At 38.5% G+C, this 22,526-nt stretch overlaps 1 protein-coding gene across 6 annotated transcripts in view; it reads left to right on the top strand.

The window, feature by feature from the left end:
- The window catches only part of PCNT (pericentrin), a 69,603-nt gene that overhangs the window by 5,181 nt on the left and 41,896 nt on the right, over positions 1-22,526 (top strand). For 2 of the 6 annotated variants that reach the window (XM_085065920.1, XM_085065918.1), the window contains exons 3-22: positions 1,269-1,322; positions 2,164-2,343; positions 3,102-3,245; positions 5,892-6,056; positions 6,356-8,818; positions 8,904-8,996; positions 9,211-9,387; positions 10,376-10,631; positions 11,972-12,030; positions 12,202-12,376; positions 12,986-13,122; positions 13,650-13,761; positions 14,712-14,747; positions 15,875-16,139; positions 16,362-16,458; positions 17,036-17,231; positions 18,114-18,352; positions 19,284-19,750; positions 20,910-21,486; positions 22,084-22,317. In XM_085065920.1, the coding sequence (XP_084922046.1) occupies positions 1,269-1,322; positions 2,164-2,343; positions 3,102-3,245; positions 5,892-6,056; positions 6,356-8,818; positions 8,904-8,996; positions 9,211-9,387; positions 10,376-10,631; positions 11,972-12,030; positions 12,202-12,376; positions 12,986-13,122; positions 13,650-13,761; positions 14,712-14,747; positions 15,875-16,139; positions 16,362-16,458; positions 17,036-17,231; positions 18,114-18,352; positions 19,284-19,750; positions 20,910-21,486; positions 22,084-22,317 (6,126 nt within the window). The remainder of the gene's footprint in view (positions 1-1,268; positions 1,323-2,163; positions 2,344-3,101; positions 3,246-5,891; positions 6,057-6,355; positions 8,819-8,903; positions 8,997-9,210; positions 9,388-10,375; positions 10,632-11,971; positions 12,031-12,201; positions 12,377-12,985; positions 13,123-13,649; positions 13,762-14,711; positions 14,748-15,874; positions 16,140-16,361; positions 16,459-17,035; positions 17,232-18,113; positions 18,353-19,283; positions 19,751-20,909; positions 21,487-22,083; positions 22,318-22,526) is intronic. The other 4 variants (XM_085065921.1, XM_085065917.1, XM_085065922.1 and 1 more) reach the window with 4 other exon arrangements.

The following is a 22,526-nucleotide window of genomic DNA, read 5'->3' as shown; positions in this document are numbered from 1 at the left end:
TGGTTGTTTTACCCAGTTGAGTGTTAGCTCACTGGCACTGGCTGCAAGCTGCCCTTGGGAGGTAAGTGAATGGTGTATTTTCTCTTATAGTAGTTCACTTTCTTTCAAAGTGATCTCATTTACTGCGTAAGACATCTCCATGGTATGTCTTGGGCAGCTGGTTAGCCTGCGAAATTGAAGTCTTTCACCTTTCACTGCCATGGACTTCTCTTTGGGCAGACTTATGGTTATGTGGCTATGACTTCATGAAATGGCAGATCTGGACTGGGAGATCAACAGATGAAAAATTGCCAGGGCCTTAAAATGCACAGCAGCATTGATTTGGTTTTGTATCACTTTGCTGGCTCAAATATGGTTGATGTATTCTGAAAAATTATAATTTATTCCAGCAAGCTCTTAGTCACCTTTGTAAAGCCATCATAGGTGTTATTTCCACAGATTTGTTTGAGGTGTGACTCTGCTTCTGTATGATGTATTTTGGTATTTTTGTACTGATGCCTTCAGAATATTTTCAGCATAATGTTAGCATTGCAAAGGCTGCTATGAAGCTACACACAAGTGTCTGCATGAGCAAAAATGTAGTGTTTTGTCACTCAGCCATAGCAATGTCCTTGCTGCATTCATGTGAACTTAAACCAAAAATCACTTAATGCTGCTAAGCAGCTTTTGTCAAAATAGCTGGTTTGTAAAGCAACTGGAATTCTAGGTTACCTGGAGAGGGCACCTCCAGGGAGGCAGTGATCATTGGGAACTACTTCAAGCAGATTCAAAATACGGGGAGAGCTGTGGGCTGCCTTTTCCCAATAAAGCTCTCATCATCTTGGTTTTGTTGTGAATTTAGTGAGAAGAAAACATCTTTCGAGGTATCAAGCCATGTTAAATCTGTGAGTCAGAAAAAGGTGCTGCTTTTGTGATTACCTGAATGTTTTTAGCATGTTTGTTAAATAATCTCCTGTCACTTTACTAATTTTTAGTGTTAGATTGAAGATTGCTCAACTATTTGCCAGCTACAACAGCAGAGGATCAAACATTGAATCAGTGTTGAGGCTTAGCCCTAAATTTAAGTAGACATTTATAATAATTTTGTTTGTTTGTTGCAGTTTAGGGGATTTCATGGTGAAGGACTAGCTGGGTGTAGCATTAAAGTCAGTCTCTCACAACACAGACCTCTCTGGCTCATGCTTAGGGTTTTTCCAAAATAGTTCTGGTTTTTCTTATTTTTATTTAAAATAGCTATGATTTAGTGTTTGTTTTGTTTGTTTATTTAGCAGGACAACACTGATTTGTCCAGCTGGGAGCCACTGGATGATCATGCAACTGAAGTAAGTGTGAAAGGATGCATCTTCAGTAAAAGATGCTGGATAGAGATGAAAGAAGACTGTGATAAATGGTTGCTAAAGTGGTTAATTGAACATTGTTATAAAATATGATAAAACTGATGTGATTTATACCATAAAATACCACTATTTTATGGTATAAAACAGGCGTTTTGCTGTATGTACGTGTACTGGCAGTCAAAATTGCTTGCTAAGAAAACTGATTTTTGTAAAAACATACACTTTGCCTCGAGAAATTTGTATGTTTTTAATGTTTCTAATTGATACATAGGTTCATTCTTGTTTCATATACTACAACCAAAAACTACTTAAAATCAAATACAATATACTGTATCCTCTGCGATGATTGTAACAATATTGCTTCTAAGAAGCCACAGGACTTGAATTTTGATTCAAGAGCTTGACATTGTTGTTTCTCCTGTTGGTGGACTGTTCTCCAGTCAGCACAGATGGATGTAAAAGTTTTGTTTAAGTTGGTAGTTTCCTGCCTCCCTCCTCACAACTGGAGGTATTTAAATCACAATACGTGCCAGAATGGCATCTTGCCACCATTTGGTGCCGTAGAATCACAGCACTCTTAGTTTTGTGCCTTAATGTATCATGAAAATGTATTAGCTATGATAATTTTTTTATTGGAAATTGTTTAGAATTAAGGACTTTATTTATAATGATTCTATTCAATACAAAGTCCCACTGCTGAATTACTTTTAAAGTAGAATTTGCCCAGGACTTAACCTTGAAGCTGAATTTGTTTTCAGACTAATCACAAACCTGACATGGTGTTTTGTTTTAGTGAATAAATGTTTGGTTTTTTTTTAAAATAAAGAAAGACAGGGTAAATTCTACTGGAGAATACAGTGAAGCTGATGCTCAGGTGTGTCAGGCAAGGATAGCTGAGCTGGAGAGCCGACTGCTGGAGAAACAGGAGGCAGTGGAAAGACTCACTGTACAGATGGATGAGCTGCAGGACCAGCTCACCCAGCACAACGATTCTATGCTGCTTCAGGTATGTTTCATAGAATTGGATAATGCAATAATACTACTTGGTTTTCATTCTAAAAATATTTAGGCCACAAGACTCAAAAAACCTATTGTTTTTCAGTGAGAAGTACTTCACCTTGCTAACATGTACTGCAAAAAGCAGCATCCTCTTCCAGAATATTAAAAATATAATGTTTTGAATTCCCTTTCTTTAGCAGTTCTATGTAAATTATTACCAGGTGCTTCTTAAGACTAGTTACTTTCCCCTTTATATATTTTTTTCTCTTTCTAGGGTTGGGTAAACAAAGACATTTCTTGTTGGTGAGAAATAAATTGAAAAGATAAATGTGATTAACATAAAATAGCATGAATGTATCCCATCTCATTAGCTTCTTCACACGACTGAAGGGAATTTCTGGCTGATAGGAAATAATTTAGGGGGTACTAAATATTCATTATATCCCTTTTGAAGACTTGATTGCCTTCTACATCAATAAGAGCTACAAATGTAGATGTAAAAATACCAATTTCATTGCTGGCATCCCATAATTTGTTTTTAAAAACACTTTTGATTAGGTTTGTCATCTCTGAGATCAGTTTAAGACTCCTCTTCCATCATGCCTGCTTTTGGCTTTGGATGCAGATTTCTTTGGTGCAAGTTGGTTAAAACTGAAGTGTAACTACAGACTCTGTAACAGTTTTTCATCAAGAAAACCTTCTTGGTTCCATATATATATAAAGAGTATTTTAATGCTAAAAGTGCGCTTCTTGTGACCCCTGTAGGAAAATACAGTTCAAGAGCAGAATGAAATCATCAGGAAGTTAACAACCTGCCTTCAACAGGCCAAGGAAGACAGGGATGAGCTACAGGAAGAGGCTTCGCGTGTGGCTGGTGAGATCCATGATTTACAGCTCCAGTTACATCAGGTGTGCCTTTCCTCCAATCTGTGTGTCCTCACAGAGACAGCAAGAGCAGCTTTAGACTATCAATGTCAAAACATTGAGCTGATGATTTGACTCTCCATAGTTCAGTTTACAGCACAACAGTGAAAATTATTTCAGGGTGAGGCAGGGTTTTTTCCCACTTGCTACGAAAAGGTCCTGGAAATATCCTCATAATTTCCAATTGCTTGCCTAATGTTTTGGGAGGTTGTTGCACTTCTTTGTTCATCACTTAAGCCCTGGTTAGGAAATTTTATACAACATTGTTAGTGGTGTTATGGATCAAGTGAAAGTGTTAGACAAGCCCTGCCTTAAGTTCAGATATTTGGCAGCAGCTTAAATTCAGGTGACCTGCACCTAAACTGCTCCGGCTAGCAAGTTCTTAAGAATGGCAAGTCAGGTCTATTATAAAATGAGTTATTTATTGATTAGACAGAAGATTAACAGACAAATGAGCCTAAACAGGGTTACTTATTACAGGTTAAAACAAAGAACTACTAGTAGATTAGATGAAACAGTGCACAATGTAAAGGTACCTATATTATAGCTAGCAAAGAAATAGTAATTAGGAGTCAGTGGAATTTACCACTGGATTGATGATGGGGCACACAGATTCCTTTCACTCAACCCCTAAGAGAGGACCCACAAAGTGGCATCCTGACTTTGGTGGAAAGCCCCACACATTTCCAGGGAATGTGCAAAAGACTTCTGCTTTGTGAAAGTTTGGTGTAGCTTTTATAGTTTGTAAAATAAAGTGTCTGTCAGTCAGAAATTCCAGCTTGTCATCCTTCAATCTTGCTCCCAAGGCAAAATATTTATTGTCAGCTTGGAATGCCACCTCCATGGCACCAGAAATATCTCACTAACAGATGTCTGGCTTGAGATATTTCACCAATTAGCAAATTCATGTGAGGGGGAAGATGCCCTGAGCTATCTCACCAGCTGCTAGGCAGAGCAGATAAGCCTTCCTGTGGTAGGGGAATGTCCTGCCACAAGTGGTTTGTGACCTGTACACAACTGTTGCTGTAATAATTTGGGTTGGCATGTGATCATTTGTTCTTTGCCAGAGCAATCTCTGAGTTTCTGCTTGGGCAGCTGGAACATCTCAGCTGTTAGACAGAAACTTGCTGTGCTGAGGTAATGTGAGTTGGCTCAAAGAAAGAAATTTAAAATAACATGAACATGGTTGAAGCAGCCTCTGTGACACATAGGAACCTGCCTCAGTGCAACTGGTTGATCATGGATCTAATCCCTGGATAGTGAGCTATAACTGCAGCTTTTCTCTGCTGTAAAATGTGTTTTAAAAAGTGCTTTATTCTTTTTTGGTGATGCTAAGTGTTCAAGTGGCTGTTCTCTCTGAACCTATGTATTTGTTGTCCTTGGAGCCTTGTAGTATATGCCAAAGACAAATATTTCTGTATAGGTACTATTTCAGGTTTGCAGGATAAGAATTGCCCTGTGTGGGATTACACATCTTAAAGTTCTGGGTAAGAAAGGAAGGGGATTTAAAATTTTTTTAAAATAAAAACTGAGGCTTTTCAGACCAGGAATTCTCTTAAAGGAGCTGCTTATGCCCTGGAAAGTAAACTGTGTGCTAAATGAAATTTTGTAAAGTAACAAAAAATACTCCTATCTACAACTCTGGTTGCAACAGCAAAATGTGGTAAAAGTGAAGGTTAATCTACAGGTGTTTGGGATTTGCACCATAAGCCATTGAAAGACAAGGATCAAGCCTCTAAATAGCATTTCAGGCATATTCTAAGTAAGTCTAGTGAGAGGATGCACATTGTGGAAGCATGTCAACTTTGATAACAGATGAAAGCACTCATAATGTCTTAAATTCTTTCTTGGGTTTAGCAACATCTTGAGAAAAAGATGCTAACAATAAATAAAACATAGTTTGTTACCCTGATGGGGGAAAAGTTTTCCTTCATTTGAAGGGATGTGGAGAGGAGAATAACTAACCTCTGGTAATGAGTTGTAAATCCTTTGCAGAGAAGACTGTTTTTGTTCATTGTCCTCTTAATGGCGTGTTCAGTCCTTTGCAAATTCTGCTTCGTATTGGAGGAATTCAGTATGATTCATTATGTTAGATTTACAGGTTCACAATGTTAGATAATTCACCATAGTGTTATCTAACATTTACATCTTTATACAGTAAGTAATAATATCTAAAACATGACAAGTGTTGTCTGCCTTTTTAGGATGACTTTTATTCATTGAGAATGAAAGGTGTAAGGTAAATCTGTAAATACAGTGTATTTTGTTTTAATGTCCTGCTGTAAAAAAGGGGAGTCAGGAAGGATTCCTTTTAATAGATTTCCCAGGCAAAAAATAAAGTGCAAACGCAGCAATATTATATCTGAGAACTGTTTATTGATAAAGAAGGGTAAGTGTTCCTACCAAGGGGGGGCAGGAAAAGGAACAAAGAGGGGAAAAGAGCCTCCTGTGGGACAAGGCTTCCAGCATGCATACCAACCCTAAAAGCATTTTTCACCTCGTGTGTAACATATGTTGAGGCATAAATAAAAATCAGATTTGTCTCTCTCATTTGTGCTTACAGTGAGTCTTGTGAATGCATTGTTTGGATACAAACTTTCCCCTGACTGTGAGTACCTTTTATGTGTTCAGGTTACTGAGATGCTGAGGAGTAAAAGTCTCAGGAAAAATGAAGGGTTGGAAGCCCAGCAGCAAATGTCCTTGTTTCAGGATCGTCTCAGAGAGCAAAGTGCACACTTGGAGATGCTGCGTGAGAAAGCACATGACCTGGAAGTGCAGTTGGAGTCCTCTCAAAAGGTAAAAATGTACTTTTTAAAAAAAAATAAATGTATTTCAAATTAGATGATAACTTGAATCTGCTGTAGTGACATAATAATGAGAAGTCTTTTTATCTAGAAATAAATTTATAGGGATTATGGTGACTAACATACATTAAAGAAACAGTTTAAGGGCTGGTTTCCTTTGAAAATGTAACCAGTAGTGCCATAATAGAAACGTTTAACTTAAACATTATTATTTATGCATGTAAATTAAAAGCATGAAACTTAAGGAAATGAAATAATGGCATATTTTATATGTAACGTTTTATTTTTAAGAATACCAAAGATAAAGAAAATCTGCTTGCCCAAATGGAAGAGGATATGAAAGATACAGTGCAAGAGCTATACGAAAGAATAGATGAAAAAGAACAATTTATTAAAAGTCTTCAAGATCTACTGACATCAGAAAGATCTGGCTTGTCTATACTACAGCACACACTTTCTCTCCGGGACTCAGAAATAACAGAACTAAAAAAAGAAATAGCTTTATCCAAAGTGATGGAACAGCAACGTATTGAAGAACTGAAAATCAGTCATGAGAAGGATATTTGCAGACAGTTGGGTAACTTGAGGAATGAGCTGGAGAAGTGCTACAGAAGAGAGATTGCAGAAGTCAGGCACCTCTGTGAGGAAGAAATGACTTTAAAATACAAGAATGAACTTGAACAGTTAAAAAAAGAACTCTGTGCTTTGAATTCTGAAGAACACATTCAGAATTTGAATGGCATAATAATTGACTTAAATATAAGTCTTCAAGAATCTGAAATCAGTAAAGAAAATTTGAGGAAGAAACTTGAAAACCAACGGGAAGATTTTCAGAGGGAAAAATCTGAAATAGAAACTAAATACAAGGATTTAATTGATGGCCTTAAGTATCAACTTTCTAATGCAGAAGAGCAAGCTAAGGAAGCCCAGCGATATAAACAAGAAAAACAGTTCTTGAATGAAGAGATTCAGCGACTGAATTCCTACATCCAGGAATTAAATGAAAAGCGACTCTATGAGGCTGAAAAAAGTATAGATGTCAGGCAAAAGCATGATGGGGAGATTGTCTCCAATATGAAGTTATTGAAATTGAGAGAAAAACAGATTTTGTCAGAGGTGTCTCAGTTGCAGGAAGCTGGGCTTGAGGAGATGTGGGACAAAGCACACCAACTGGAAGGCAGAGATGAGCCAATGCATGGAGAACTGGAGTTCCAGCATGACTCCTCAAGGGATCAACTAGAAGAAACTAAGAATTCAGACATCATCAAGGATAATGGAAGTAGTGAAGGGGAGAACCTGTCTGAAGAACCTTTTTCAGAGCTAGGGCTTTTCAGTGGTGATGAAGGTATATTGGCTAAGTACCTCATTTCCACAGAAGCTTCAGAAGAGTCCTGTGTGTCCAGCTCTTTGGAAGGCCGTGCCATTGAAGAGGGCAGATGCAGTATGTATGGGTTAGACAACAGTGCACTCCTAGAACCCAGCAGAGATTTTATGTCTCCTCCATTAAACTCCAGCCTTGATGAAGGGACATGTCCTAGTGGCTTGGATCAAGACGTTTTTGAAGAAGCAGAGATGAGACCAGAGGCTTTCATTTCATTTGTGTCAGATGGTTCCCTGCAGCAAAACAAAATCGGGGACCACGGTGACATACAGGATGATGAGATTATGTGTTTAGCAGAGATACATCTGAAGCCAACTGGGCAGCTCCATCAGGAGTCAGCCTTGGAAATGCCTTGTCAGGGCATGCCAGAAGCTGTTGGAAATTGGGAAAAAGCCATGTCTGAGCTCTCTCATATGCGTGCAAAACTGGAGGAAGAAAGTGAAGCACGGATCTGTTGCGAAAAAGAACTTGTTCAGAAAATGGAGAAGGAGAAAGAGCTTGAAAATAAACTCATGCTTCTAGTAAAGACACAGGGTGAGGATGGAGCCCAGATATCTGGAACACAAGTGTCAAACTCCTCTATCTGGCAAGAAATGCTGAAAGACCACCAGGAGAAAAGAGACTTGTTGATGACGCAGCTGAGGACTCAGGAGCAGTTAGTGAGAGCCATTTGGGAGCAGAAAACAGCTTCTGATTCCGTGACAAGTGAAGTGCAGTCTCTTTTTGGCCATCAGTTGGCTGCTTTGCAAAGTCAGAGGGATCAGATGCAAAGCCAGCTTGATGCTCAGAAGGCTAAAAACCAGAGATCAGCAGAGCTGCTTGTTCAGGAAACCACAGCTGAAGAGGCATTGCTAAAAGAACAGGAGTTGCTGAAAGCTGAAATCAATAATAAAGAGCAAAATTTAGCACTTTGGTTGAAAGAAAAAACAGCCTTAAGAGAGAGACTATCCAGTGTGGAGGAGGATCTAGTGAAAGCAGAAAAAGCACTAGCAGAGAATGCTAGCATCATTGAGGACCTTGAGAAAAACATCCACGAGCTTAACGCTGAAATGAAAAACATCAAAGAAGTTCAGGAGTGTGAAAGACTGAGCTATGAGAACAGGTTAAACCTCAGCAACCAAGAAATTAATAAACTTACTGCTAAAATAATGGAAAAGACTACTGAATACAATGAGGAAAAAAGCCAGTTGACTGAAGAAATTGCCCAGTTGAAAAAGGCTCATTTGAAGCTTGAGGCTCACTTGCAGGAGTCCTGTCAAGGTGCCCAGGAGGCTCAGTCCAAGATGGAGAAGCATTACAAAGAGGAAATGGATAAGATGGAGGCTCAGCACCTTGCTGAATTAACTGAAGTGAGTTTGAGGCACAAGAGAGAGGTAGGAAACCCTGATAACTGCAGCAGTCATGGGATTTCAGAATGCTTAAGGTAGCCATTGCAAATGTTTGTATGCCTGTTTTCAGATGGAAGAGTTAAATGCTGAAATGAAAGACAAAATGGAAGAGCTACAGAAGTTGGAAGAAAAAAGAAAGGAAGAGATTGCTATAATAAAAAAGGTATATGCTGTAATTGGGTTTATTTTGGAAAAATAAACTCATTTTGCCTTGTCATTTAAGCAGTGTAAGCATTTTAGACATGTAAAATTCTATTCATTGTTTCTTCCTTGGTGTTTTTGATTTGGGGTCAGGAGGAGGGGAGAGCCCTGGTTCCATAATCAGGGCTGAACAAGCATATTTTGAAGAAAGCTTTTCATCTGAGTGTTCCCTGCAGGTGCATGAACGAGAGCACGATCGTGAAATCTCTGAGCTGACTGCTAAACACAGAGAGGAGATGGAGAAGCTCCGTGCTGAGCTAAAGGAAGAACAGGGTCACCTTTTGGATGAAGTCAGGCAGCAAATGGCAGCCACACACAGAGCAGAGCACGAGCAAGCTCAGCTCCAATCCCAGGTAAAAACAGCAAACCCAGTTGATTAATTAAGGACCCTTCTCTTTAATTGTTGTGGATATTACTTGTGCTCTTTTGCATGGTGCTGCAGCCGAAGGAATAGGAGTGTTCTCTTGGTGGGTGGTAGGAGATTTTTTTTAGAGGAGTTCTCCAGAATCCTCACTGCAATTGTATTTTAACGTTAATTCTGAAGAAAACTGGATGTTTAAAGTGATGGTTTTTAAGAGAGAAAAAACAACTGATTTTTTTTCATGTCTTGGCAAGTTTAACAAGTAAATTTTTATAAAGGATAGTAAACCCCTCCCATTTTTTACTTATTCCACCACTATAATCAGGAATGCTTTCTTGGTAAGCTGAAGTGTGAAAACCTGACTTTCCTCTATATATTTCCTGGGTTTTTAAACATTTGCACTAAATATGAAGTGGAAATGGAAAGAATATGTCTAGTGTTAGGTATCATTACAAGCTGTTGGTACTCTGGTTAGTTTACCTTAAGGATTGAGAAGTTTGGTTGGTTTATTTTAGCTACCATTTCTAACTTTTGGCTATTCCTCACCTTTTTTTTTAATGAAGTGTGTTAAATTTTATTTCTCTTTTCCAATAACTTCACTTTTTTGACTTAGAACTTCACTTTTTAAACAAATTATAACCAACAGCAAAGATAAGGGATTCTTTTAATAGACAGTGAAGGGCTGGGGTGAGCTTCTGTTCTGCTCTGATGTGAGGAAGTGGACAGATACAGCGTATTTTGTAGGAGGTGAAGAGGCAGGTAAGGAAAGCCTTTTCCATTGCACTGAAAACATCCAATTATCATTGTAAGAGCTTGTTTTAAGGATTCCTTTAAGGGTCCCTGCCACAAAAAAACATACTCTAAGTACAGAAAGGCAAAACTTAGAAGTGTTTAACAGTCAAAACCGAAACCGGTATAGTGAAAAAAGTGAGCACATTGAATTAGAGGGGAGGGAGAAACCCTTTTTTCCTCCACTGCAGACACTGCACAGCCTTGAACTGGAAGCTTTACGCCTGACCTTAAACAATATGCACACCTCTCAGCTGGAGCTTACACAGTCCAACTTGAGGAAAGAGAAGGAGACTGCCCTCATGGAGCTGCGGGAGATGCTCAATGACAAACGGGCACAGGAGGTAGCAATTCTGCAAAGCCGCCACCAGCTGGAGTGGGAGAAGATCAAAGAACAATGTCTGAAGGAGAAAGAAGACCTTCAGTCCAAGTATCAGCAAGAACTAGGTATTAAAAGTGGGGAATAATTATTTTTTTTCCTGCACAGGTTTCTGTCTTGGTGTGGAGCTGGCTTGTGAATAATAGCTGGTGTTGCCTTGAATATGGTCAGGACTGCCATGTGCAAGAGTGCATGTTTTATGTATGAAAATCAAGTTGTGCAGACCTAAGTTCAGTTGTTATCTGTAAAGTAGTGCTAAACTAAACTACTTTCTTTCAGGAGGCTTTAGACCATGCTCTCATAATCAGTGCAATCCCTTGTATTTTGTCAGGGTTTTTCTTGCCCTAAGTCAGCACTACTGTTGTTTTTCTGAGAAGATATGTGAATGCTTCCTGGCTTGCCCTCTCAGTGTTAGGAAGGAGTTGGGAAAGAACTGAAAGGCTCAGTGAGAACCTGTAGCTGGGTGTCCTTTGAGCTGCATTTTGTATAAGATTGTAGTGTGGCATAAGCAAGAGGAAAGTTGCGCTTAATAGTACTGAAGGCCTGCTGATGGTGCTCTTGGCATTGTTTGGGAAATTTGCCTCTTCCCAGGTCAGACTATTTTTAACCTGTATGGCAGAGCTTGAGGAATTTCTGGAGAAAAGTGGATCCTGCAGCACTTCACTGAAGTTTACAGAATCCCAGCTGGTTGGGGTGGAAGAGCTCTCTGGGGCTCATCAAACCCCTGCCAGAGCAGGTTCATCCAGAGAAATTTGCACAGGATAATATCCAGGCATGTTTTGAATATCTCCAGAGCGAAAAGCGCCACCATGTCTCTGGGCAGCCTGTTGCAGGGCTCTGTCACCTTCACAGTAAACAAGTTTTTCCTTGTATTCAGATGGATCCATGGGGAACAGCACTAGCTGCAGGTCTCTGCCTAGACTCTGCATTGCTCATCACACCCCTCTGAGCTCTGAAATAAGATATAGAAACCATTCCTTTGTTGTCCTTCCCTAAGAGGACGAGAACATTCATTTAAGTGTGTTTTTCTTTGACCTAAAAGTAGGAAAACATTTGTTACCACCAGTAATGCTGGAGCACACTGGGGCTTGGGAGCAGGAGGAGGTCTAGATACAGTTCTTAATATCAATGCTCTTAAGGTGTATTTTGCCAGTGTAACTTAATGTCAGTTTGATCTCTAGGTTTTCATTTCCCATGGAATGACTTGAAATAATGGTATTATTAAATATTATAAATAAGGTAAGGCAACAGTGCAGGTGTGGATAGAACCCAGCACCTTACCCTGCTCTATGCCTGCCCATTTAAGTCCTGAGTTTGATGTTGAAAATTGTAATCTCATCCATATTTCTACTTCTAATTTAATAATAATATTTTATGTAAATGTATTAATAAGTATTTTATTTCACAGTTGACCAGAGAAAGAAAATAGAATTGGAAATGGAAGAGACACATATCCAGGCATTAGAGGTACAAATTCTGTTCTTCATACAAGAAAAAAAAATCTCTTTTCAGAAAACAAGAGCTGGTACAAGTCCCACATCTGCTACACATTTATTGTAAAGGACAAATAAATGGAGAAAAAATTATGAATTTACTAAATGTGTTTGCTTTATTATAATGCATGTCTTACTCTCTTAGACCCTCAAAAGAGACTGGGAATTAGAGTCAGATACACATTTAAAAAACATATGTGAAGAGCTGTCTGAAAAACATCAGACTGAGATGATTGCACTGCAGAAATCTCTGGAAATGGATTTGGAGAAACTCAAAGCAGAGCTGGGGCTTCTTTCTGTTGAGAATGCACAATCTAAAAGTAAGTACCATGGTCTGGGAGGCAGCTGTTTTGTTGAACATTGATATAGCTAAGGGATTTCACCACATGTATAAAAACAAATACAAGATGTATTTATGTAGCCTCATTTAAAAACTGGGATGATGGCCTGAGACTGTCTAGAGAACAGGTTGTAAATGAAAAATCATTTAAAACCTGGATAGCACTGCTGCATTTTGACTTCTACAGAGTATGAGGTGCGAGGCAAATATTAAAAGGGGGATGCTGTTTTGCTTCCAGCTGAAAATCAGTTTTGATAGTTGCTGAGTTAATGAAAGTTGTGATTAATATTAATAGAAGCTTTTTCTAGCAAAAGTTGCATTTGGATTGTGAATAGTTAAGGCATAATGGAATAAAAGTTCATCAAACTGTTTGTCTCTTGGCTAACTAACAGTGTGGGATGCAGAGAACTAGGAAGCAGTGCATGGAAATGTTTGACTTCCAAATGCTTTACTATTCAAGCATTTCTGTGATTCCCTGAAAGCTCATGTTCAAGCTAGAGACATGCATTTCTGTTTTTGTTGCACGGAGGTTGTACAGGTTAGTCATTAACCAGGATGACTGAGTAACAGAACTTATTTTTAATTTTAGTGAAATGTGTAGAATTGGAGAAGCAACACCAGTTAGCCATCACAAAATTACAAGAACAGCTGCAGGCTGAACATAACCAACTCCTAGAGGAGATAAAGATGAAAAGCCAAGAAAAAGAACAGGATCTTCAGAACGAGGTAAATTACATTTCCTTGGTTGTTTAGAGTACTTGATTACTCTTTTTATAACAAAACCTAGACCATACATGTATCATTTGAGTGACCTGTTTGTATTTAGGGATGTCATTGAAAAAGCAAAATGCATCTCATGAAGCAGGTAAAATTCTGTGAGTTTTCATACGACTACAAAACCTTAGGAATGCAGTTTCCTTTGTGCCATTTGGTGCCATCTCTTCCTCTGTATTTACAGCCTTAATTTTCTGGTTCTCACATTTTGTTTTTATCTGGCTAATGCTTTATTTTTTTGCCAGTGAAGATAATTATGGCGTCAGGAACCACTTCTTTCCTCTCAGAGGAGTGGGTGTAATAGTTAAGAGACACTGCTACTCTGGATCTCTGATACTGTCAGGAGCTGAGTGTGTTATTGTCACTGTTTCCACCTATTTCTGACAGAAGTGTCTGTTGCATGTAAAATAAGCCCTGAGAACAAAACTGTTTAACAAGTTGTGGTGGCTTTTCTCTTTGTTTTAACATGTTTTCTGTAGCTGGACCAACTTCAGGTCAAGTATGAACAACTCAAGGCTCAGTCACAAGAAGAAATCAGGGAGCTTTGGTCTCAGCTTGACAGTACTCGAGCAAATCGACAAGAGCTAAGTGGTATGTCCAAAACTGATACATTTTGTATTTTGCCTCTTCTTCATCCAGAGGTACACATTATTGATGCAAAATACTTTTAATGTTGTACAAGAAACACACAGGAAGGTCACAGTGTCAATGGGTGTAGCCCAATGATCTGTTTCTAGATTGAGAGGTGAGTCAGTGTCAGATGTCAGGTTCTGCAGTATCAAAAAGAATGGTATGACTGTGAGGAAAAGCTTACTCCTGTGCTTTTCCTTTCCCTTTCCACTCTCTTCTTGCACACTATAAAAATCTTCAGTGAAAACCGAAGGTTTTTCATTGAAATGTCAAATTAAGTATAATGTAATTAACGACTGGGGCAGATGCTGGTCAGTTCAATAACATGCTCCTGTTTGTATTTCTGTTCAAGACCCAGGTGTATTAAATAAATCAGCCATTTTTTCTGTGTAGTGGTTGGAGATGACTTACACTTTTGAAATAAAATATAACATGTCTTAGATGCGTGTGCACAGACATGTATAATACATTAAAGAACTTCTGGGGGAAAAAAAACCTAGAGACCAGGACTCTGCCAGTGTTACTGTGTTGAGACTGTAACATGAGGTTCTTGACTTCTGCTGGGGTAGTTAGAACAGAAGGCACATGTAATGTGCAATAGTAACAAATGCTATCAGATTTTCAGAATAACATAGATCTAGGTAGCTTTTGATGTATATTAGGGTTTTGTGAGGATTTATTGGTTTGGTCATACACTAAATAAATATATTTTTCTATCCAGGCAGACTTTACCTTGACTATTTTATCTTTCTGTTTTGATATTACAGGATTTTAGCACATAGCACTTTATAGTATTTGCTGGAGTTCTTCTCTGTAGCCCTAATCTTTTAACTTTTCACATGTCTTTATCCATGTTTCTAACCACTCACATTCCCATTCTTTGGATCCTTTCTGTTTCTTCATCTTACTAGAAGATGGTGAGACCAGAATGCAGGCCCATGGTCCAGGTGAGGATCTCTTTTGGTGTGTGAGATCTTAAAGGTGTTTTGTTTTACTCTGCTGTTCTTCATTTGAGTGATGATTTGGCCATGCTTTTGGGTTGATGGTAGGATCCAAATCATCTGCTTCCATCAAGGTTTCTCAAGTTTCTCTTTTTGTGTAACAAAAGCAACTGCTTTTCTCCAAGCAAGTAGTTTCTTTTCAATAAACTTCTCCAAGTTCCTTCTTGAAATGCATTTCCCTCTTCAGTTGATTCTGTGGGGATTCCATTAATTTCAATTATTTGGAAAGTTGAGCTATCAGGAAAACTTATCTCTCTTGAGGGGTTTTTTTCCTACCTTTTAACTTCCCAAAACATTACTGCTGCTTTAATACAGGAGGTGGGGAAGAAAGAAAGCTCTCAGAGGGCTAGTGAAAAAGCTGCAATGCTGGCTAATGTTCTCACTCTCTGGAAGGAGCACAGCTTGCTGAACTCGCCTTGGTAGCTGCTTTCTGCTGCATTCCTGTTTTATTGGTTAATTCTTTTAATCCAGTGAGTTCAGCCTCTGAGCACACAATGGGTAGCCAACCATCGCTGAAGTAATCCAGAATTGATTTTTTTCTTTCTTGTGATTTTTGCTTTTCTGCACAGTTTATGCTCAAGTTGGTTTTGTTTGGACAGTTTTGCCTGGAGCAAATTAAATGTTCTTGAATAATTTATTGCTTCTGGGTGCTACAACAATAAGCAGGTGTGAAGATTAATCAACAGTGCAGGACTCTGCATGTTACCAGCCTAGCCCTGGACTGGAAGGAAATGAGGAGAGCTAACAGTGTGCTGGTGATTTTGATTCTTAGCATGAGGATGGTTTCCTTGAATGCAGTGTAACTGAGAATGTCTTCAGAGGAAGGAATTTTTGTCTTTCAGAAGTTCATTTTTCTAATCTCATTGCTATTTCCAGTAAATGGTTCTTATCTCAACCTGTAATCTGTCTTTTGTGCTTCCCATTGAGAAAGGAGTGGTGTTTTTAGTGGAAGTATTAATTGGGGAATGCCTTTCCTAAATCTGACACAGGCAACTGAATCTAATCTTCACAGAATTACTTAGCCTTAAAGATATGTCTTCTTAATGCTTGTGTTGGTTTTGCCTCCATTCCAGAGCTAAAAGAGCAGCTCCTGGCTAGAGCATCCCAGGTGAAAGAAATAGAGTGTTTAAAGCAGGAGTTTGAACAGCAGCGACAGCAGAGAAACAGGGAGCATGAAGCTGAATTGGAACAACTGAGACTTTATTTTGAAAACAAGTTAATTGTTGCTGAGGAAAACTACAAAGAAGAGTTGGCTTTGTTGCATCAGAGACTTGAAGAACTGAAGGAGTATTCACTGTCAGAGTTGGAAATGAGTCAAGATCAAGCAGGGGACATCAGGTGATCTGGTTTTTTTCATTTTATGACAGCATGCTTCCTTTTCATTTTTCTTTGCATAAAAGATGGTGTTAGCATCTAAACATATTGGGATTGAGTATTAGGTGATGGGCCAGTCCTGAGCAATTGTTATGGGTGCTCTTTGCCTACTTTCAGTGCTGCACCATAAGTCATCAAGTTATATTTAACTTAATTCATGAAATGTCACTATCTTTAACTTTAAAGCCCTTTTCTCAGTTCTTCTGTCACAGTTTTTGAAGAGACTGCTGAGAAAGAGAGAAGTGTTGCACTTCAGCTAGATCAACAGTTTGAACAACATCAGGTAGGATTTTTGATATATTAAAAGTTGTACTGTTCTTTACATGATCTGTATGAAAACTGATGTCTGATTCCTAGCTCTTAAAAAGAGTAAATTAATTTCAGATGATTAGTAGGGCTTAATTATTTTGACAAGAATGTTGTAAATTACCAACTTGAAATAGCTCTTAGCCCCAGAGAGGCTGTTCAGCAGAAGAGCTGAAACAGTGCTGTGTAATTCTATGTACTGTTTGGGTTATCCTGTGCTGAGTAAGGAGCTTATCAGTTCTTCTACACAAGTGCACAAGAATTCGTGGTGTTTCTCTTTCTATAGTTCTGGTAGTAATTGTGCCTTTCCTTGTTGTCTGTTCTCTTCAAGCCAAGATGCTAATTTGGCCCCTCTTTCATTTATGCTCCTCTTTTCATGCACCTTGCTGCAATCAAAGATCTCAACATCTTTGCTCAACTTGTTTCAAGTTGACTAAGAGTTTGGAAAATGAATTTTCCTTTCTCTCATTGAAAGATTCTCATCATGGTTTCTTAGAAGCTAAAGATCCCTTCCTAACCCTTTATATCTGAAGGAAGAATTTTCCTGTTTGCAGCTACATCTTAAAGAACAACACAAGCATGAGTTGGATTCCTTAAGATCCTCCCTGGCACTTCAGTATAAAGAGGACCTGATGAAAATGAAGATGGATTTGTCAGACAAATATGTAACAGAAATTGAGGCCATGAAAAGAAAGCATTGTTTAGAACTTGAGCAGCTCCGTGCCCGACTTTCAGAAGAGCATTGTAGAGGTAGGATGGTGTGACAGACTGGGAAGGAAAATAGTAAGCTGCTTGTATGGCTTATATTTTTCTTTAAACAGGATTATCTGAAGAAGTTTTTAACTTGTTAGTTTACCCTAAACTATGGGAACATTTAACAGATGTTAATCTTTTCATCAAGCACTTACGGGCATGTTGAATTCCACTTCTGGAGGTGTGGTGACCTGAAGTTGTTTATTCTGTAGTAAAAACTATTAAACCTGTGGAGCAGTTGCTAAATGGAGTTGATCAGGTTTCCATTTTTGATGTCTAGAAGGGTATTGTCCTACAAACAGTTGAACTAACAGTACATAACTTAGCTAATTTAACACACATGGTTATAATTGTATTCCACTGTATGTTGGTTGAAAGGATTAGTAGAGCTTTTTTAATTTGCACTTGTATTTCTTATCTTCAATTATTTATTTTTAATACTAGACAGAATATCTAAACTACTTAAATAACAATGTTAAGAGGTTTGTCCCATCTAACTTTTGGGGAAATGCCTTATGCAAGTAGTATGTGCAAAAGAGGAGATGAAACTTCTATCAATCTGCCATTACATTGCCCAGAAAGAAAGTCTGCTCCTCTGGCTGTTGCAAATAAGGAGGGAGGTCCTGCCACAGGTTTTATGATTATTCAGTGTCTGTTGATACTGTAAATTCCCACAGTGGTGATAAAATGGAGCAGACTATAAAATCATCCAGATAAGGGATTCTCCTTGTACTGTAGTTAGCAAGGCTACTGAAAAATTGCACAGCTAACAACATTCAGCTTTATTTCTATGCATTAATAGGAGCTGTTAAAATAAATTCCAGAATGTTATTTTATTGTTTGGTTTGGATTTTTCTTTTATTTTTTCTTTCTTTGCAGAAATCACCAAACTGCGTCTTGAGAGTGCTCGAGATGCAGCACAGCAGGTTGAGATGGAGGTGGCTGAGCGAGTGGCTGTGCTGGAGGAAGAGCACAAAGCCAAGCTTTCCCTCTTCAACTCTGAGCAACAGCGTATTGCAGAGCTCTCAGAGGAAATAAGGCTCTTAAAGGAAGAGATTAGGAAACAAAAAGAGATTTCTGAGCAGAATGAAAAGCATCTGAGAGAAGAAATGGAAAATGTAATTGTACTACTGTTTTGTGTACAGTTGGGCAAACTGCAATCTGGTGGGAAGGCCAAGGGAGGGAGAGGCAGCACTTGCCTGTAAAAGTCCCTGGTTTAGGGCTGGTAGCTTCAGCTTTCCATGGACTTGCCTGGATAGACACAAATGTTGGAATACATCCAGTTTTGGTGTAACTCTTGTACCTCAAAGTCTTAGAGTTGAAAGAATCATACCTGGTACTGTTGCTATTAAATCAGCTGTTCCGTCTGAGGATAAACTCAGATTGGATGTTAATTAATTGCTTAACTTCTTGCATATTTGAATGCGTATGAGAATTAGAGGGGTGAAGCTCTTACTTATCAAGTCCTCCTTTCCTCACTTTGTAAAGAGCCATTTTTTGTGGATTTGCGTATCTTTTCCAGACTTAGAAACTGATGGAAAAAGCCAGAGAGTCTTTTTTTTGTCTTCTGTCTCTGAGCAATCACTTTCTGCTTTGGCTTCTTTGTGCTACGTGCTTTTTTTGTGGCTTTTATGCTATGTCCATGTCATGAACTTGGGCACTCCATATAAAATACCACTGGAACACAGAAGAAGTTTAAAATGGGTTTTTATTCATGCCCAATATAAACATGTAAGATGCCCATAGCTGTATAAGTTGAACACCTGAAAAGAAGATAAGTGGCCTCATGAGAAATCAACAGAATTAATTCCAGAATTTTGCCCTTACTTGTTCTTAGCTTTGTAATCCAAATTAATTCTTAATGCATTGAATTTAATGCATGTCAATCTATAAATTGTCATTTCAACCTTACTTTTATTAGGAAGGGTTACTTCACTATAAGAGTTTAATCTTTCCAAGACCTTAAATGCCTGAGAGTGTTCACTTCATGCACTTCAGTTTGATTTTGGTGGTTAATTCCTTTTTTCTTTTAAATAATTGTCTTCACAGGTAAAATATAAAATTGCTGAGGATCACAAAAATGAATTAAGAGAAGAAGTCCAGAAAATAGAGAATATGTACAAAGAAAAAGAGAAGAAATGGCAATGTGAAAGTGAGGCCCAGAGAATCCTAGCAGAAGAGAAATTATCACTATTGCACATAGAACTGCAAAGCAGAGCAGAATGTGAGAAGCAGAACTTACAAAAAGAGTTTGAACTCCGTGAAGCTGAAATGCTTCAACTTCAAGATCACCAAGCTGCCAGAATTCTAGAGCTGGAGAAGCTGGTGAAGGAGCAGCAAAATAACTTGCAGCAGCTGGAGGACAGTGTTGCAAGTGCCCACACCATGCAGAAAGCTCAGCAGCAATATGAAGCTGACCTGGAGGCAGCCAAAGCCCTCATGGCAAAAGAAATGGAAAAGACCACACTCAGCCTGCAGGAGGAATGTGCACTGAAACTCCTGGAAGCACAAAACAAGTAGGTTTCCCTTAGGAGTTGCTTTTTCTTATTTTAAACTGACTGAGTGATAGTGTAGGGCAGTCACTGGGTGGCACTATCAATCTGAGATATTGAAAGCTTGCTGTTCCCAAGGAATGCTGTCTGTTATGATCTGCTGTATAATTTTGCTTCATGTAAAGGCATTTCCTGTAGTCTAGCAAATAAAATGAAGTGTGGTTAGGTTTTGCCTGAGTACAACATAGCTAAGAATCCTATACCAGCCTTCAAAGAGATGTGATAGGATATGTAAGTGGAAAAATTCTCTAAATATTTTTAAACAATTTGAGTGGATGTGAACAAGCTTTTCCTGGTGAATGAAGCTTTGCTAACCATTGAATGCTGAGGTTGATAGGGCTCCCTTTGGTATTTTTCAGTTCTGGTTGGATACCTGGAACTGCTGTTTTTCTTTTCCATCTTACATCTGTTGTTTCAAGTGAATTAAGGGAAGTAGCTCCATATTGGTATTTGCATGTGTTGCTTCAAATTTATCCCTTCTTGCCTCCCCAAACCTATGCCCACAGAACAAGACTAGAGAAATAATGATAGTAAAAAACCACTGAAAGCAGCAACTTTTAGATAACTGTTTTTTGTTTGTTATTGGTGTCTGCATGCAAAAATACTGTAGTTACCGATTGTAGTAAATGGCAGCACTTCAGATACTACATCTTCTGCATCAAGCTTTAAGCAGAACTCAGAGAACTGAGTTTGGAGGAGCCCCCAAGTATCCCACCTACACTTCCACAGTGGTTTTATGTCTGTCTTTAACAGATGTTTAAGAAGTGTTTGTTATGACAGTTCATTTATTTGCAGAAAACACGTCTGTGATGGAGCCATGTTTATATCATAGATGCTGTCATGGCAGTATTTCTCAAACATGTTGCTCTGTATTTTTAAGTTAATAGGGCTGCTGGTCTCTCTAGTAGTAACCAGATACTTCCAAGTGACTGCAGAAACCTTCAATTATGTGGCTATGAAATCATCATTGTGGCTTGCTCTGAATTTAGATTTGATACATCAAGTAAAACTTGTGGAGGCTAAATGAGGTCCATTGATTTTCCTTGGATTTTTATTAGTGCAATTATTTTTAAAAAGTGACTTTTTTGACAATAGTCTATTAATTTTCTTGGAAATAATACAGGTTTATGGAGGAACACAAAGCTATGACTCAGAAATTCACAACTGAGCAAGAGATTCTGCTCCAAGAGCTGAAAAAGAAACATGTGGATGAGCTGGAACTCCAAAGTCAGCAGTTACAGGAGAAGCATAAGCAGCAGATTTCATCTCTGACAGCTGATTTTCAGGCAAAACACCAAGCTGAAATTGAGACACTTAAATCTACACTGGAAAGTAAACAGCAGAGTCAGCTTGAAAGTTGTGTTGCTGAACTACAGACAAAGCATCAGGCCCAAATCGATGAGCTGGAGGTCAAACACTTATCAAATCTGGATTCCTTGGAGTCTTCCTACCTATCTGAAATTCAGACTATAAGAGATGAACACAGTCAGGCTCTGGAGAAGCTCCAGCTGCAGCACAGGGAACAGCTCCAAGAGCAGGATAAAATGCATCAGGCACAACTGCTTCAGGAAATTGAGATGCTGAAATTAAAGCATGCTGAAGAACTTGAGCTCTCCCAAAATAATTTGAAAATTGAGCTAGCTACTGTTCATATGGAAAAGCTTAAAACCATGGCTCTTGAAGCAGAAGAAGCTCATAAGGTGAGTCAGAGAGAAAACATGGAATAGAAGGTGAAATTTCATGGTGTGGGATCACCTTTTCCCTTGTTCTCAGGGGATATTTTCACAATGTCTTTATGCCACTTACACATTGCATGTAGCCATATTGTGAGCTGAAATAAGAAACTCCAGCTGAAAATTAAATCCATCTGTTGCTTCCTGCCCCAAATGCGCAGTCTAATGAGCTATCTCAGTGTGTGGAGAAGATACAAATGAGGTACATTTTTAACATAATTAAGATTGGAGGATCTTCATTTTGTGGTTCAGAGCTTCTCTTCCTGGTGGAGCTATTGTGTAATTCTTCAGAAAGCGATTAGAACAAAGTAAATGCAATTCTGAAGGTTAAGCCACATCTCCAGGAGTCTAAACATCCTTCCTAATAAGTAAGGATTTACAAAACTTCTACTAGATAAGAAAAATAAACCCATTTAAATGGGGAGATTGAGATGTTGTTTTCTTTATTCAAGAGATAAACTGTTTTAGAGTTTTGAGTATGACAATTTTGCTTGACAAATGGGTTGTAAAGATACTTGTACTTACTTTTTTCCCTTTCCCTTCTTTAAATTAATGCTTACACAGGATGATCTGAACACAGCTCTTCGAAATCAAAGGCAGCTGCTGGAAGAAGAAAAACGTCTGGCTCTGGATCTGTTACGTGAGGAAGTGTTGCAGATGGAGGAAAAGCACAGGAAAGCACTCCAAGAGCTTCAGGATCTTCATGAGGCAGAAATTAGGAAACATAAGGAAGAGTACTCCAGGGAGTTGGAAGAAGAACTGGGGAAACTAAAAGCACAGCATGAGCATGAACAAGAGGTCAGAATGCTGCTAATACCTAAACTCAAAACAATCCATGTTTTATCATAAAGTAAATTCAGTTTTATTGAGGTTAGAAATAAGGCTGTATATCTAGATGCTTTTTGAATTTTTTTTAATAGTGCCAATAAGAAGATACAATCTGACTTCTGTGGATGCAAACAGCCACGAGTGTTATGTATTACATTCATATAGTAGGAAAAGTCACA

This window comes from Lichenostomus cassidix, chromosome 7 (assembly GCF_008360975.1).
Source record: "Lichenostomus cassidix isolate B80296 chromosome 7, HeHo_3.0, whole genome shotgun sequence".
Taxonomy (NCBI): Eukaryota; Metazoa; Chordata; class Aves; order Passeriformes; family Meliphagidae; genus Lichenostomus; species Lichenostomus cassidix.
Note: the sequence above shows the minus strand (reverse complement) of the source record. Positions and strands in the feature narration are given on the sequence as shown.